The 15,037-nt window shown below is 43.8% G+C and overlaps 1 protein-coding gene and 1 long non-coding RNA gene across 9 annotated transcripts in view; one reads left to right on the top strand and one right to left on the bottom strand.

Moving 5' to 3' along the window:
- Positions 1 to 1,882: 1,882 nt before the first annotated feature.
- Positions 1,883 to 15,037, bottom strand: part of P4HA1 (prolyl 4-hydroxylase subunit alpha 1) — a 38,051-nt gene continuing 24,896 nt past the window's right edge. For 4 of the 8 annotated variants that reach the window (XM_030029630.2, XM_030029629.2, XM_041127439.1 and 1 more), the window contains 6 exons: positions 11,160 to 11,259; positions 9,500 to 9,553; positions 7,357 to 7,422; positions 6,777 to 6,845; positions 5,968 to 6,064; positions 1,883 to 5,501 (listed from right to left, as the gene is read on the bottom strand). In XM_030029630.2, the coding sequence (XP_029885490.1) occupies positions 5,431 to 5,501; positions 5,968 to 6,064; positions 6,777 to 6,845; positions 7,357 to 7,422; positions 9,500 to 9,553; positions 11,160 to 11,259 (457 nt within the window). In that variant the 3' untranslated portion in view covers positions 1,883 to 5,430. Of the gene's footprint in view, positions 5,502 to 5,967; positions 6,065 to 6,776; positions 6,846 to 7,356; positions 7,423 to 9,499; positions 9,554 to 9,616; positions 9,671 to 11,159; positions 11,260 to 15,037 lie in introns of all 8 variants that reach the window. The other 4 variants (XM_030029627.2, XM_030029626.2, XM_041127437.1 and 1 more) reach the window with 1 other exon arrangement.
- On the top strand, positions 6,779 to 10,625 carry LOC115347923. Its single transcript, XR_003925692.1, has 2 exons — positions 6,779 to 6,868; positions 8,846 to 10,625. It is a non-coding gene; the product is annotated as an uncharacterized LOC115347923 (long non-coding RNA).

The raw sequence follows: 15,037 nt of genomic DNA, 5'->3' as shown, positions 1-15,037 counted from the left end.
TGATTATCAGAATGAGAAATGTAGCTCGGTGACGAAATGTCCGAGTCCCTCACAGGGTCAGGTCAGAGTCCAGCAGCTGGAGGAGGATGGGTGGGTGGTTAAAGACTCTCCCTCAGGGGGACTGCGCTCAAGTTTGTGGTCTGGTCCAGTCTCTCCAGGAGTCCTGGGACAGATCACATCAGCCTTGTGCTGCCTTCCCCCATCCGTAGGTGCCGATACTGTCAGACCCTTTCTTTTCTCTTCCTCTCGTCCTGCCCTGTGGCAATCTGCAGGCCTTTTTCCCCACCCCTGCCCCTAGCCTGCCTTGTTTAGCTGCAACTGCTGCAGTTCTTACCCAAGCGGGGTTCCTCCCATGGTCATGATCCCCTGTGGTCGTGGTCTAGTTGCAGCTGTGCTGGAAGAGCTCTGGATACCCAGGTAGGGTGGTGGGAAGCCACAGTGCATAAGCACTGGTCATGGGTAGCATGGGGCTGAACCACAGTCCTCCCCTTCCTCCATGGGAGGGGGCAAAGGCCACCTAGGGCCCCCCCCCCCAAATCCTGGGCAGGTGCCTCAGGCCACATGCAGAAGGTAGGGCAGCCCCTCTCTCAGAAGGGCAGGCTGTGAGCTGCATCTCGCCCCCCTGAGGCCCCTGTGCTAAAGCCCCTGCGCTGCTGGCTTGGTAACAGCAGCTTGGTGGCCAGGCTGGCAGCACGAGCCTCACAACTACTCGCAAAGGGGCAGCCCTGCTTCAGCCATTACCGGCCTGGGGTAAGGAAGCCGTGGCTCCAGGCCAAGAGGCTGGAAGGCAGCCCACAACCACCCCAAAAAGCTCAGAGGGTTGGCATGAGCCCCATCCTCTGAAAGGACAGAGCCGTCCCGCTGCTCGCATTCTCCTGGTGCTGGCCCACCTTGCTGAGAGGGGCATGGGAGCAGTTAGCAGCATGCAGAGTAGCTGGGGATGGAATCAATTCACGTTTCCAAAATAAAAAAAAATGCTGGTACGCTTTAGACTTATTTCCTACCCCGTGGCTGCCAAATCTGTGAGCACGTTAGCTGTGTCTGTGGGCCGCATGGGGAAGGGAGAGCAGTTCCCTAAATGCACGCCAAGTGCTCCATCAGCAGGGCAAGGCTCCATTCCGCAGGCAAAAGGATCAAGGCTTCTAACCAGCCCTTGCTATGCTGTTTTGCAGGTTCCCAATGACCACAAATGAAGTATGAGCTCCCCTGTTTTGAAAGAGTGAAGCACAGGAACAGCTGTAGTGTATGAACTGCAGAAGTCTTGATTAAGGAAGACACCAACCTGACCTTCCTGCATGTAAGCAAGTGCTCTGTCCCCGCGTTGTGCTGCTGGTATCAGTTTTGCGGGACAGTCTGATCTTTCTTCTCCTCCCTAGAACTATTCAGAATGACTAGTTGTTTGACCTCTTGGCCGCAGGAAGTGGAAGTATTTGTCATCCCTGGAAAAGGGTCTCTTAGCAGCTGACCCTTTGCTGCGCCTGTTTGGAGTTTCAAGCCAGGAGCTCGTGCGGTTCCCATGTCACTATTAAATCCCACACCACCTACTGCCATAAATCTAATGCGTGAGAGAGACAAAGGGGCTGAGCCACACTCCTCCCCAAGAGCAGTTCAGCTCCTTCTCATAAATGTTTGTGCACAACATGCTTTCAGCCCAGCATTCCCATCTGCCCTCCCCTTTTGTGGTCCGTTAGTGCTGCGTGTTTCCAGCTGAGACACAAAGTTTGGGTCCGAGAATGTGTTCAATGGCAATGTGGTACAGGCATCTTCTGCACCTGCCTGCCTAGATTACGAAGTGAAACAAATGAGCTCAGTTTCCAGGGAAACACATCTGGTGATAAAAATCTACGTGGTCAGATTTACAACAGCCATATACAAGGAGAGATTGATGTGGAGGATTTTTCACTGCTAATGGCAGTGGCTTTTATTTTAAGCCCATTTTTTTTTACATTAAAAATTTTATTACAAAAAATTTAACAGTAAGGCAGTTTCTCAATTGTCAGTCACTGTGAGCCAAACAGTTTTCAATCACCTTTAATATAAAACTAGATTGACACAGGAGCCACGCTCTTGATCCAAAAGCCCTTTTGAGAAATGAAGGGGTAAGGCAGAAAGCAGCAGCACCACCTGCGTGTAATCCCTTACACATTTACTGTTAGGTGCGTGAATGCTACTGCAGTGGAGAAAGAGGAAATACGGATTGTCTGCAGTTTAAAAAAATAAGCTTACCCATTCTCTTCTAATAATCTGGAACGTTTTGGTCTGATGTGCCTCAGCAGACTTGAGTTTTAGTTTTGAGGGTTGTCGTTGGTTTTTTTTTTTTAAACCAAGTGAAATTTTCCACTGTCAAAAGACAAACTATTTTTCTTCCCCGAAGAACTGCAAGTCATTGAGTAGTTCACTGCTTTAAAAAGTCATGCACTAAACCATTTTTACTCCCCAAGTAATGCCTCTTCAGAGACTGTTCTTAAAATGCTGTTTAACACTGGAAGTACTCAATGGTAGTTGAGGCGAGGGAGGTAACTGTTTAGCAAATTCCTCAGACATTCCACAACTTCTCTCAAGCTCGTCATTCATCTTTTGGTGTTGGCTGAACAGAGATCCAGAAAACCAAACCAACCCCATTGCTTAATGTAACAAAACAGTGATTTCTCATAGCCTCAACCCTTCCTTTCTTCATGCAACATCTAAGAGACCATTGTGTTTTCTTCCACTACAGCAGTACCTAAAGCAGTCACTGACACTTTTTATTCAGTATTTCTCTTTTACCTGACATAAATTCTACAGTTTTTAGCTTTTAATCGTTTTAATGTGTCAAGTAACTCCTCTGCTCACTTCAGAAAAAACCCCAGCTTTTCTGTAAAAGCAAAACCAGATGCTGTTTTCTAAACATGTTCATGGTGGCAATACATTGATTTCTTTTTGAGCTTGGTAACTAGGCAGCATTTATAGATGCCTCAGAGCTACCGAGAGAAAATTAGTGCCCCAAAGGTACGGCTCCTAACACCACATTGTTCGTTGTATTTTTTTACTTGCAGGAAAGCGGCAGGACTTACCTGCAGCCATGGTTGCCTTTTTTTGGAGCTTAAGAAAGTAAAACAGATGTGAAAGAGGAAACCATGGTTAGGAATGGAGATGAATGACACCATGTGAAAAAACGCAGGTAAGTAGAAATGTTATGGGTGGGGTTTTTTTTAATGATTACAATTTAGTGATCAAAAATATGCTCCGATAACCCATTTCTTTGGTGACTCTGTATCAGATACTGCTCTAGTGTACCAGCTATTTTGAATAAATGAGCAGTACAGACGTGACGTGGAACTACTTCTGGTTTTTCTTTTTATTTGTTTTCTTAAGTGCTGGATGGACTTGGTTTCACATCTGCCAAAAGCACAGGCAAAATGCAAGAAGGTGCAGGGCTGGAGGATAAACAGTTACGTAGGTCCCATTGCTAACAGGCTCAGTAGAAATTTAACAATGCATTTTCCAGCAAAGGTTTTAAAGTGTCTTCTGAAAGTATGCAGTTTCTCAAACTATAGTACCTTAAACTGCATTCTCAGTATTCCAGAGGTATTTCTAACACGTTAACAGTTGGTGTCATCTACGTTTTGGCTCAATTTTCAAGATGTTATTGAGGCAGAAAATCCAATTAACTAGAATTGGAATTTTTCCCTTGGTAAAGACTTCAGGCTTGACCCCCAAATCAGTAAAACTGTCATTGTCCAGAAAATCAGACTGTTTAGGTAGAGTCTGGTGCAGCTCACTTTGATTCTTATCCTCATGCTAGTGGAGTATTTAGACATTTTGCTAAAAATCCTGCTCCTGAAGAGAAATGGCTTAGGAAAGCAAACCCACCCTGCAGCCTCTCCCCACCCTGTTTAGCTCTTCCTGTGCTGGGGGGCAGTGGGGATGGCAGTTGTTACTCTTCCCGCAGGAATCTGACAAGCAGAGCAAAAGTTCAACAGCTACAGCAGCCCCAGTCTCAACTTCATCTGTGTGTATGGATGACTCGTCACAAACTAAGGTCCCTGAAAAAGGTCCCTGAAAATGTCCCTGAAAGTCCCCGAGTCCAGTGTGGGCACCGCTGACTTTGGGGACGCTTTTTCTGTGGGAGTGGCATGAATTGGAACAGCTCCAGCCCTGGCTCGTGGGAAGAGCAGCCCTGAAGTGAGCAGCACCAGAGCCTCTGGAGGCTCTCACGAGTGCCAGCGACAGCTAAAGGAGAGGGGAGGCGGCGGGAGGCGCGTCGCTGCAGTGGAGGCGGCCTCTGCAAGGTGAGCAACACCAAACCATCCAGAGCAGGCACCTTCTCTGGCATCCTGTGCTAACCGTCGCCCCGTGACTAAGGGCCTGTCGCTGCTGCGGCCTGCATGCAGCGTTCGTGGCAGAAAGAAAAAACATTTGGAAAATAAAACACATCTAAAAAAGATTTAGGATTATAAATAGGCCATCTATTTCTCACACCACCTTGAGAACTGGGAGGACGAGGGTGGAGAGCGTTCTGTGAGGACTCTGTATTACCTCATCACCTGAAGTCTCATAACCAATTTGAAATTCCACTGTCCTAAGGCACAATTATTTTGATTAATGAGGATGGTAACGTTCCCATCCCCACTGCCCAAGGAACAGATCTAAGAGTTGACTACTAAGACAGGGTAAAAGCAGCCTTTGTTCACATGGACAAACATTAAAGGAAAAAAATGGAGGGAAGACAAGCTGCAACTGTTGTCAGGCTGCTCTGATGCAGGTGTGTGTTTGACGCAACACTGCTGAAGCATCTCATCTACGCGTATGTAACTGCTGGCTCACATTTTCAAGGTTAAGAGCCAAATTCCCCACAGAGGCTGAGAAGGAAGACAGTTTAAAAATTGGGGCTTTTGCGGAAGTGGAGAAGCAGGCTAAAACATGATAACAACCTGTTCCCCAGAGAAACACAAACCATGCCCAGAGTTCTCAAGAGTAGTGGTCAGGCACTCTGGGAAAGCAAGGAGTCGAATGTCTGGAAGTTGAGGAATAGGAACCAGTTTAATTGAGCCTTCCTTAGAAGGGAGCCCTCCTGTTAAATCATCCCACCCTTAGCCAACTGGCAGTTGCAAGGAGGACTCTAAGCGAACAATCACTGGCTTTCCATGCTGATCAGAGGGGCGATGGTGAAGGGAACACCACACACAACACCACTGTTAGCTGTGGCCCTGATCTGTATTTTGTCCATTTTTTTTTTTCTGTAACACTCATAGACCTTAATATACTCTGTTCGTAAAACCTTAAGGGGATGTTTTAAGGGAACTAAAAGCATGTTTGTTTTGTCCACAGATGAAACACCGGTGTAGCTGAAGATTGAACCTGTAGTGGAGTGTTAGTCAATTGTAAACTGTAGGAGATGTGTGCATTTTACACAAACTGAATACAGAAGAGACAAAGGATGAGTCTGCATCATTCCAACTCTGATAAAGCGCACGGCCTTCGGAATTCCTGTCCCCGCTCATGAAGCCATTTATTGGATACTGCAAAGACATAAAGGTGTTCGATCACTGCACCCGGTTAGCTCATGCTTCTATTTAAGCTAAATACATGCTATTGGTCAGCTTTCAGTTAAGCACAGGATTATCTTAATTTTCTAAAGTATTTTTATACACAAAGTAATGTGAAGTTGGTCTAATAGATCCAAGAGGGGAAAAAACCTTCCAGAAGCTGCAAAACTACACAAGACTATTGAAGTAGATATAGTATTACATGTATTCTCTCTATATAAAATAAAATATGCTACTATATATATAACATAATGTATGGAGAGAGATAAGCAGTAGATATAGCTTAGCTATAAAGTAGATTTCTTTATAAAGGACCTAATTTCTGGCTGCTTTTTATTCCACCATGAAGTCCAGAGGAAAAAGAAAACCGAGACAACCCACCAACAAAGCCCCAGACCTCCAGGTCACAGGCAGCGAGAACAATGTGAGACGTACTTACCCCATTTGTTTCCAACTAGTACTGGGCAGGCCGCATGCCGCGTGCTGTAATCTCCTTCTCCGCTTGGAAAAAGATTGTACCAGAATACAGCTGTTCCCTGGAAATTGCAGCAGAAACCCTCAGCATTTTGCTCTGTGCCATACACGCTTTCACACCAACTTACTTAATGATAGGGCAAAGGTATGTGTATTTGTATTTCAGACGTTCCTTTTAAACTGAAGGCTCTTTTCCATATTCTAATGTTTGCTTTCCTAAGGAATGAGTCTCCTTTGACTCATTCTGGGTCTATATGTTCTTGGCTGTTAAATTTTTTTTAAACCCTAAGCCAGTTTAATTCAACTGACCAGTTTTAGAAAGCAAGATAATTTACTAAAAATGAGCAGCAGGCCAGCAAAGAAAGACCTCATTTGTGACCCTTCTGAGGGGAAAAAACATAACAGGAACACACAACTTCAGGGAGAATTCCCTACAGACACCTCAAGACTAAACTTGCTTCCAGATTTGAGTATTTTCAAAATGTGTTTTGAAGCATTGTAATGTTTTGCAAAGTCTATGCGTTAGAAGCAGTTAAGCCCAGAGTGTAAACTATGCACTAACACGCAGAACATCAGAGGCCCTTGCAATCACCAGTACTGCTCCAGTTGCTTCGCTTAATTTTAAGTATCTCTGTGCTCCCATGAACGGTGCTCTCATCTTCTTTATATACACTCATTTCAAAGCTTCTTTTTAAATGTTTATACATCTGTTTGTTATATTTTTGAGTCAGTGGAGAGAGGAGTGCTTACACTGGATAAAAAAACCCTGCTTACCTTTTTAGGCCAAACACTAGCTCCTACTTCAGGAAAGACGGTAGCTCCCCCTGCTGACACATCGCTCATCTGGAAAGGTGGAAAAGGCACAGGTAAGTTGGAAGCTGACACATGCCTAAGCGTCACGTTTTAGTAAAATAGAATTAGGTTACAGAACAACTTAATTTCTACCTCCCAATTAGCGAGCAAAGGCTGCGTGATTAACAGCCTTAAAAAAGGCTGAAACCCACCCTCTTTGTTCCAAGTGCAACAGCCAGCCTCATCCCTGAACGTTACACGCTTAAGTGTTTTGGCAATGGGCACGCTATAAATACCGATGCAGATATAAAAATGAATAGACAGTCAAGTAATTTAAGCTGATGCTCAACTCTGAAGGAAAAAAACCTCCTTCAGAACACATGGAAGAGCCATGACTTATGGTAAGAAGATACCCCCCATATATTACCACTAAGTTCATGGCTGCCTTCATTTGCAAGTCACTTCAGTAAAAAAGAAAAGTGTAATGAAATCATTCAACAGTATAGAATATGCAGTGATAGATATTTTTGGCACCAGCACATAGCAGAAATATATCACTTACATAAAACAACCAAGTAGCAATTCTGTTGCCTGTTCCCAATTCCTTAAAAGCATCTGGCTCATCTTTCTGTGAATAAAAGCAAGCAGATTTAATAAGCATTTCATTTTCATTATTGAGAGGAGCCAGTGACATACAGCTGCAGAGCCAGCAGCAGACAAACTCATGCAGAAAAATTAATTCAATCCCTCTATTTGGAAGGAGGGGAGAATGCAATATGAGTGTATCTATTAATTTAAATAAACCAGGCATTTTAAAATTCTGTAGGACAGGGAGGGCACAAGCCCAAATTGCTAATAGGTAAGAACAGCTGCACTGTCTGAAAATGAGTATATAAATCCTCTTTGCAGCCACAAAGTTAATTATTTAATTACACTTGCTTAACACCCCCCCCCCCCCCTTGTCCTTGGCCAAGATAAGCAAGAGGGAGGGCAGCCCTTCAGTCTCCAGTTCACTGAGAATCACACTGCGCCACAGGGGTGGCTCCAAGCATGCCCCAAGGGAAGCTCCTTTGCGGGGTGGTTCTGCCACTGTGGCCCTCACCCCCTTTCCTGCTCCAGCCTTTCTGACCTAGGGCTGGAGCTGCAGGTGCTGGCTGCTGTGCCAGGCAGGCTGCTGCTCAACCTAGCTGGCTCCCTGGCACACAGGCATTTTAGAGTGCCATTAAAAATCCAAGGAGCGATTCATTAAGCAGCACACTATCCCATCCATAGAGTGTCTGTGGCAGTCGTTCCTGAAGCTTTCGAGAGGAGTGAGGTAGGTCCCCGCCTAAACACATGAGAACGCAGGTCGTGGGGCTGCGACACCACCAGCGCGGCACTGCGTCCTCTTCCCTGCCACACTCCATCACCCTTGCTCTTTCCTTACAGCTGGGAAGGAGGGAGGGAGGAAGCCAAGTGCACCTCAGCAGAGCCGGAGCCTGTAACAGGCTAATAAACTAGACAAGAGAGCTGTTTCGTGACCAAGAGGGGTTTTATCACTTGATAGAGAAGAATAAAACCCCATTTTGATGGGTTATGATACCAACTTTTGTCACACCTCTATTTTTACTTCTAGAACCCAGCCCCTGTAATCGCTATTTGTGTGCGCTAAAATTCCAGCCATCCTTACTCCCGAAATTAACCCATGCATTTCCAAACAAAAACTGTTAATCCTTTGCAATGCTTTTGAGCATGTGCTTACAGAGCAGAGATTCTGATTAAGAGTTGGTGGCTTGGAATCACAGCGTAAGATTAATGTGAAGGTGTTAAGTCACATGTAAGTATGCCCAATAAATAACCAACTGAATTCAGTGGCATTATTTCCAGCAGTCCGCATTTTACACTGCAATAAAAATAGGTCAGGAATTTAAACCAAGTAAAAAAAAAAAAGGATGGGAAGATGAGAAGACCTTGGTAAGCTTTTTCCAGTTTTGGGAGTCCACTAGCAATCAGCATGTAAACTTACAGTAACAGAGCACTTCTTACTTGTATTTTCAAAATTGCTTCAACAGCATGCAAGATGACTGCATCTCGGCTCTGGGGAAAGGAGTTCTCTCTCCACATCACAAGCCTACACGGTAAGCTGCAACGCAAGTTTTCCTATGCTGCCTACAAAGCCTTCTTCATAAGAAGAGGGCATTGAGCTCTCACTCGTGCAGCCACGTTTGCCTTACTCCACAATGCTCTGCAGCTATGGCAGCTTCCAGCTTCAGTGCCTGGATGCACATTAGCTGATGCCACCATCATCTGCTGCACCTGTCAGGAACATGGGACATACACCAAGTTTTTATACAGTTTAGCTGTATAACCTTCAGTGATTTTTAAACAAAATGGCTTTCCAGGGCCAGTACCATGGCCAGCTGGAGTATTTCTAAATGTTTTCTCAGTTTTAGAATAAAGCTAATGCCCTGTGCTCTGTTAAGAACTATCACTCATCTCAGAATAATGCTTTTTTAATTATATTTTTGAAGAAAAACCTTGTTGCTCTCTAATGCCTACAATGTGTATCAGTTCAGCTGGTGGTTTAGAGGGCTTTCTCCACTAACATGGATTAGAAAAGTTGAAGAGCTACAAAATTTAATACACATTAAAGAGTAACAATGGTGCCACAGCCAAGAGGCCCAGGTTTCACCAGGTGACTATCTCTCCTCCATCTCTTTACTTGCCCGTGCAAAGTCAAAGTGGGGTTCATACTGTCCTCCCACTCCATAATTTGCCACCTGAAAAAGAGAAACACAGTGCTTGTGAAGAAGAAAGAGGTGGAGACAGAAAACAGGACTTACCCTTCCAAAATCAAAATGAGGCTCATACTGGCCTCCTACTCCGTAGTTGGCTACCTACAGTGAAAGGAGAAGCACAAAATCTAGTAAAGCAGTATTTTACCCAGACAAGAATTTGACTGTCATTTACAGCCTTTTGACAGATGAAATTTAAAGATCAAGCCATAGGAAATTGCAAGTCTCTGCCAGCTGAACTGTACTGTATGCAGCAAAGTCCTACTGGCTTTATACACAGACAGCTCTGACTGCACCCAGACTCCTCATCGGTGTACAAGAGCCAGAACCTGGCACTGAGCTTTAGGCTCTCAGCCTTTCAGCCTGCCTTTGCAGTTCTTGACTGCAAAGCTGCAGCTGAACTTGCCCTTCCCCGGGGCTAGCCTTGCTGGAAAGCTCTTCTGTTTGCCCCCAGCTGAATGGGTAAAGACATTCTCCCACTTCTGAGTGCCTGCTACTGTCTGATCTAATGACTTTGAGGCCATAGAACCTGACTGTGAAACTTTTGAAACTCCTGGAGAGCTGAGGGACAGCCACAGGCTCCAAGGAGCCCCAGGATGTTTGGCCACAAGAGCAGCAGCACATCCAAGACTGGCACTGCAAGTTGCGGTGTACTCTGGGGTAAGGAATCTGGTACTTCTCCAGGGCAGAAAAATATTTTCCTTCTATAGAAACTTTACAGGTTATATGATCTTCAAAATAGTCATGGCACTTTTAACATCGTTCAAGTTTAAATCACTTTTTGATCTCTACATCAATAAAGAGGATCCACTGTCCTTTTTGCCAATTGATTTTTATTTTTTTTCCATCTCTTCTATGTATTCATAACCCCATTTTTCAACCAACTACTTGGGCATTTTATCATCAGGGGTCTTGATGGAGTAGCACAGAGGCACAACAGCTTTCAGGAACCGCTTTCTAGGTGTCCTGCTTTCTCAGAATCAGTGAAGCAGCTGTTCATGTAAAAGCCTCAAGCAAATGAACAGAAGTACTTCTAAAATAAAATTTACTCAAGTTACACGTACAGTCAGTCTTTCTTTCCCACATTATGGAGATACTAGGCATGCTGTTGGCCTGCCAGGACCAAGGATGGGATGGCAAATCTGAACACCCATTGACTCCCCCCTTCCCTACAGATCAGTTAAGCTAAACTTTTCACTATCACCACAGCAGCAAGGTTTGACCCTGCAGCAATGAAACTCACATTTTGTTAGTATGGAAAAAAAAAAGGGTTACACATTCACTTCAACAAGCATGAGGAGCTTCAGCTATTACTGTTTCCCTCCAGCAAAAGAAAGCTATTTCCCACTAAAGTAAGCGCTACTCTGCAAAGACAACTTTGTTTCCTCCTCCCTGCATGAAACCCCCTCACTCATTCCTCCCCTGGCCTGGAATCAAACCAGCCATCACAGCAGCTGCCCCCCTGGGCTGAATGAGCTGTTGTGGCCACCTCACCAACACTACCCCAGTGAGCACTGCGCTGCATGCAAAGCCATCCAAAATGAAATGCCAATGGACATTCACCACCACCGTACTTGTCCTAAGGGTTTACCTGTAGTTCCTCTGCTGTGGAGACATCAAGTCCTGTTAGGTCCTGTATCCTTGTGTTAATGCGAGATACCACAGGGCTTTCATAGCCAGACAACCAAGCACTAAGTGGGGGGAAAAAACCAAAATAAAATATGGTAGTAATAGACAGTAAGCTAGTAGTACAAATGTCACATTTGGAATTACTTCAAATTTGAGATTATTTTTTTCGTACTTTTCAAGAATTTGGTAGGACGATCAGAAATATTTCCAGGGTGTTACGAAGGCCTGCATTTAATTAATAAACATGTTTTCTAGAAAGAACACGCACAATGCTGGTTTAAAGAAGCTCTAAAAACTAAGGGCCTTAATTCCCATCCTGGATTACCAAATGACTGAAGAAAATGTTCCAAACGGTGAAATCTGCTTCAAGCTGTCTTCTAAAATGGGGACAAAACACTTTTGCTCTTACACATTCCAAACAGCTAATTTAGACCCCACATCTGATGCATTTTGAAGTAACATTTGGGAAAGGAATAGGTGAGTTTATTTAGCATACACAGAGTCTATGTGAGTCTAACTCAGCTCTTCCACATGTCATGCACTTACAGGCAAGCATGCTCAGTGATCTCTCCTTTCACATTATTTACCTGGGCAACAGTACTAAAAATTGTTATGAAAACAATTAAACAAATGCATAAAACTCTTTACCATTTTCCCTGTTGAATAATTTCTACCAGAACAGCCGATTATGGATTTGGTATTTAGCACACATTTTGGGTACACAGTGATTTTTAAGGGGGGCAGAACCCAAACCAACCCATTTTAAATTTTTCTTTTTTAAAGAGAAAGGTGAAAGGTCAGCCTCACAGTTCCAAAGGCACCTTCAAAATGTCTGCCTCCTACTGTAAATTAGAACATTTCAGCTAGAACAAGTGCATTTAAAATAACTGGCAAACTAGTCAGCAGAGGAAGGAACAGGTAGAGAAGCAGTTCTACACGACAATCCCTGCCTTCACCCGGACCCAGTGTAGTGTTTTCTCCTCTAAGTAAGTGGTTGCTCGTTCTCGAAAGCTGCATGACTGGGCAGGAGCTGCATCATCCAGAAGCGGCCACACACCCACAAGAGCTGTGTTCGGCAGAAAAGGGCACAAGCTTAGTATAACCACAGCTCTGCACATCCCTGCTGGACCCTTACCAGCCATGAACACTTACATGGAAACAAACACACAGGCATTTTTCATCTCTTTACAAGGTAAACATTTTGTTCTTTTTGGAAAAAAGTATCAATTTCATCTAGCTCCTGTCTTTTTTTCTTTTTTAAAACCACTCATCTGCTTCCATGATGCTTTTCTTGCTGCATTACTCCTCCCATTCTAGCCTTTGCACCTTCATTTGACCTGCTCCTCTTTTCCCTCTCTTGGCATGCTCACTACCCTCCCTGGTCCTCTTCTCTGTTTACCTTGGCAGCCCCACTGCTAGTCACTAATATGGATGCTAATATTGATGATTTGGACAACCCCCCCCCCCCCCCGCTTCTGCAGGAAAATGGACACAGCTAGGTTTACCTTTTTTCTAGCATCTGACTCGGCCTTTTGAGCTCATCAGTGGTTCCTGCTGCTCTTACAAGACTGTTGGACAGACATACCTGTGCTCAGAGCCTAGTATCATAGGATTTCTACTCAAATGAACTTTCACATCTATGCTAAATTAAGGTTGTTGTCTGTAATACAAAATTTGTATTTAAAAAAAGAAATACCAAAACACTTTGCACGGGAGGAACAGTAGCATGACACGTGACACAAGGCACTGACACAGGTTACAGAATCTCTACGAGCATTTTTTTTTTTTTCTTACATGACAAATGAACTATAAGTAAGATTTCTCAAGACAGACTGGCACAAACACATACAGATTCATCCACTTCTGAACAGTTAGTATAAGGAAGTGTTACAATGCAACCTTCTTTAAAGTGGTAGGTGAATGCAAAGACTACTCACATGAAGCGTTTCCCCCCGCCAAAAAAAGCGCAGCTATGCAGCCGCATGCTATATGCAGCCGTGTTGAACAGGTAACACTCGGAAGCAATCCTGCCCTCACACTTCATACACACACAAGAAAAGCCCCCGCACAGCCATCAGCTTCAAAGCATAGGCTCTAGCTACCTCTGTCCAGTCCATAAAGGCTTTAAGCAAAAAAAAAAAAAAAAAAACAAACAAAAAACCCAAAACAAAAAAACCAAACCTCAAACCCACCACCAACCCAAGGAAAGAAAAAAGCAAGCATTCTTACTATATTGGTTATGTCAAATTGCAATGAATGCTTTCAACAGGGAGAATACTGCATCCTTTCATGAAGGGAAAGTACTATATGCATTTTAGAAATAAAATTAATTGCCCAAGGATACAAAGAAAGTCTATGAAAGGTGGAGGAAACAGAACTGAAACCATATTCCAAGTGCCAGCCTGTCTGCTGGTTGTTGAGCAAAACCTTGGGGGGGGGGGGCCCTGTAGTGCTGAATAGTTTCCTGTGAAGGGGTTACAGCATGATTTAACCCTGTGAGTGTCATGAAATGTGCCTCCATGAGCGTGGAGAGCTCAGGAGGGCCTACAGAACCCTGCACCGATTGTCCAGCATGAGATCTCTGTGCCTGCTGCATTTAGGATGCACAACAAGGGCCTTTGGTTACTGCAGGCTTTGCCTAGTGGCCTTCACAGACTATATAACCACCTGTCCCTACCTTCTCCTCTTTTGTTACTAGGTCTCAGCCTCAGTCCTTTGCAGACAAAGTAAGCATGTGCCTCATTCAAGACCATTTATAGCAGGTATTCCTTCACACAACACAATCTTTTTTCCCTGCTCTTGTCTATCAAAAAAAAAAGAAAAGAAAAAGGGTCCCTCACCAGTGGCCTATGTGATGCAAAATTAACAGCCTTAAACTATGCTCAGCGAACTTCTTTTCTTTTAATGTATGTACAGTTCAAGGTTCAGCATGATTCAATAAAGGCACACAGCTCAATTCTTCAATGTACATTTGTTAAATTAAGTTGCTCCTCTAACAAGTTAACTTGCATGGACAGCATTCTGTTATATTTTTGACCAGCTGACACCTATGAGTCCACTATGGGGCAGAAAACTTCCTAACAAAAAGGGACAATCTTATTTCTGGCAAGTAAGTCGTAAGTATGGCAGTTTAAGATGTGGGTGACTTGACTTACAGGACAATTTGATATTTCCTTAATAACTACCACACCAAAACCCCAATTCCCTGACTACAAAGGCATAGTATTTTGGTGTCCCACATGGCTTTGTAAAAAGACACCCATGCACTAAGCTAGTATGTTACAGAAATTGAAAGAATCTCATTAGCATGCTGAATTCATGCTGGGGGATTGCTTTTCTTCCTCACACCGAGGTAAGGCTTTTAACAACTTTTATATTCATTATAAACAGCTAGCAGTAATTACATTTACTCCTCCCTCTTGTAATTCTCTATCAGGTATCTTATTAGAGATTTTTAATAGCACAATAGTTATATATGCAAAAATAATTTTAGACTAAGCAGTATATTAGGGGAAAAAACCAGACAACTGTCCAGAGCTACGTGACATACAAGGGCTTATGCACCCAAAAGCTCATCTCCTCCAACTGCACAAGTCAGTCCAGGACCAGACATTACAAAGGCTACATGTCCTTAGCAGTCTCAGCTACACCAGCACCGCAGCAGAGTATTTTAACAACTGCTTTTGTAACAGTCATTGGTCACACAAAATACTGGCATTTATGTTTAAAACCTTTCTAAAATGTACTTAGTATGTAAAAAAGAACTAGTAGAGACGCAACAGGGAGCGAAGAAAAGCGCAGACTGGTATTTCTGAAGTGGAAACTTTTAACAAGATATAC

This window comes from Aquila chrysaetos, chromosome 11 (genome assembly GCF_900496995.4).
Source record: "Aquila chrysaetos chrysaetos chromosome 11, bAquChr1.4, whole genome shotgun sequence".
Classification (NCBI taxonomy): Eukaryota; Metazoa; Chordata; class Aves; order Accipitriformes; family Accipitridae; genus Aquila; species Aquila chrysaetos.
This window is presented reverse-complemented; position numbering and strand designations above follow the sequence as displayed.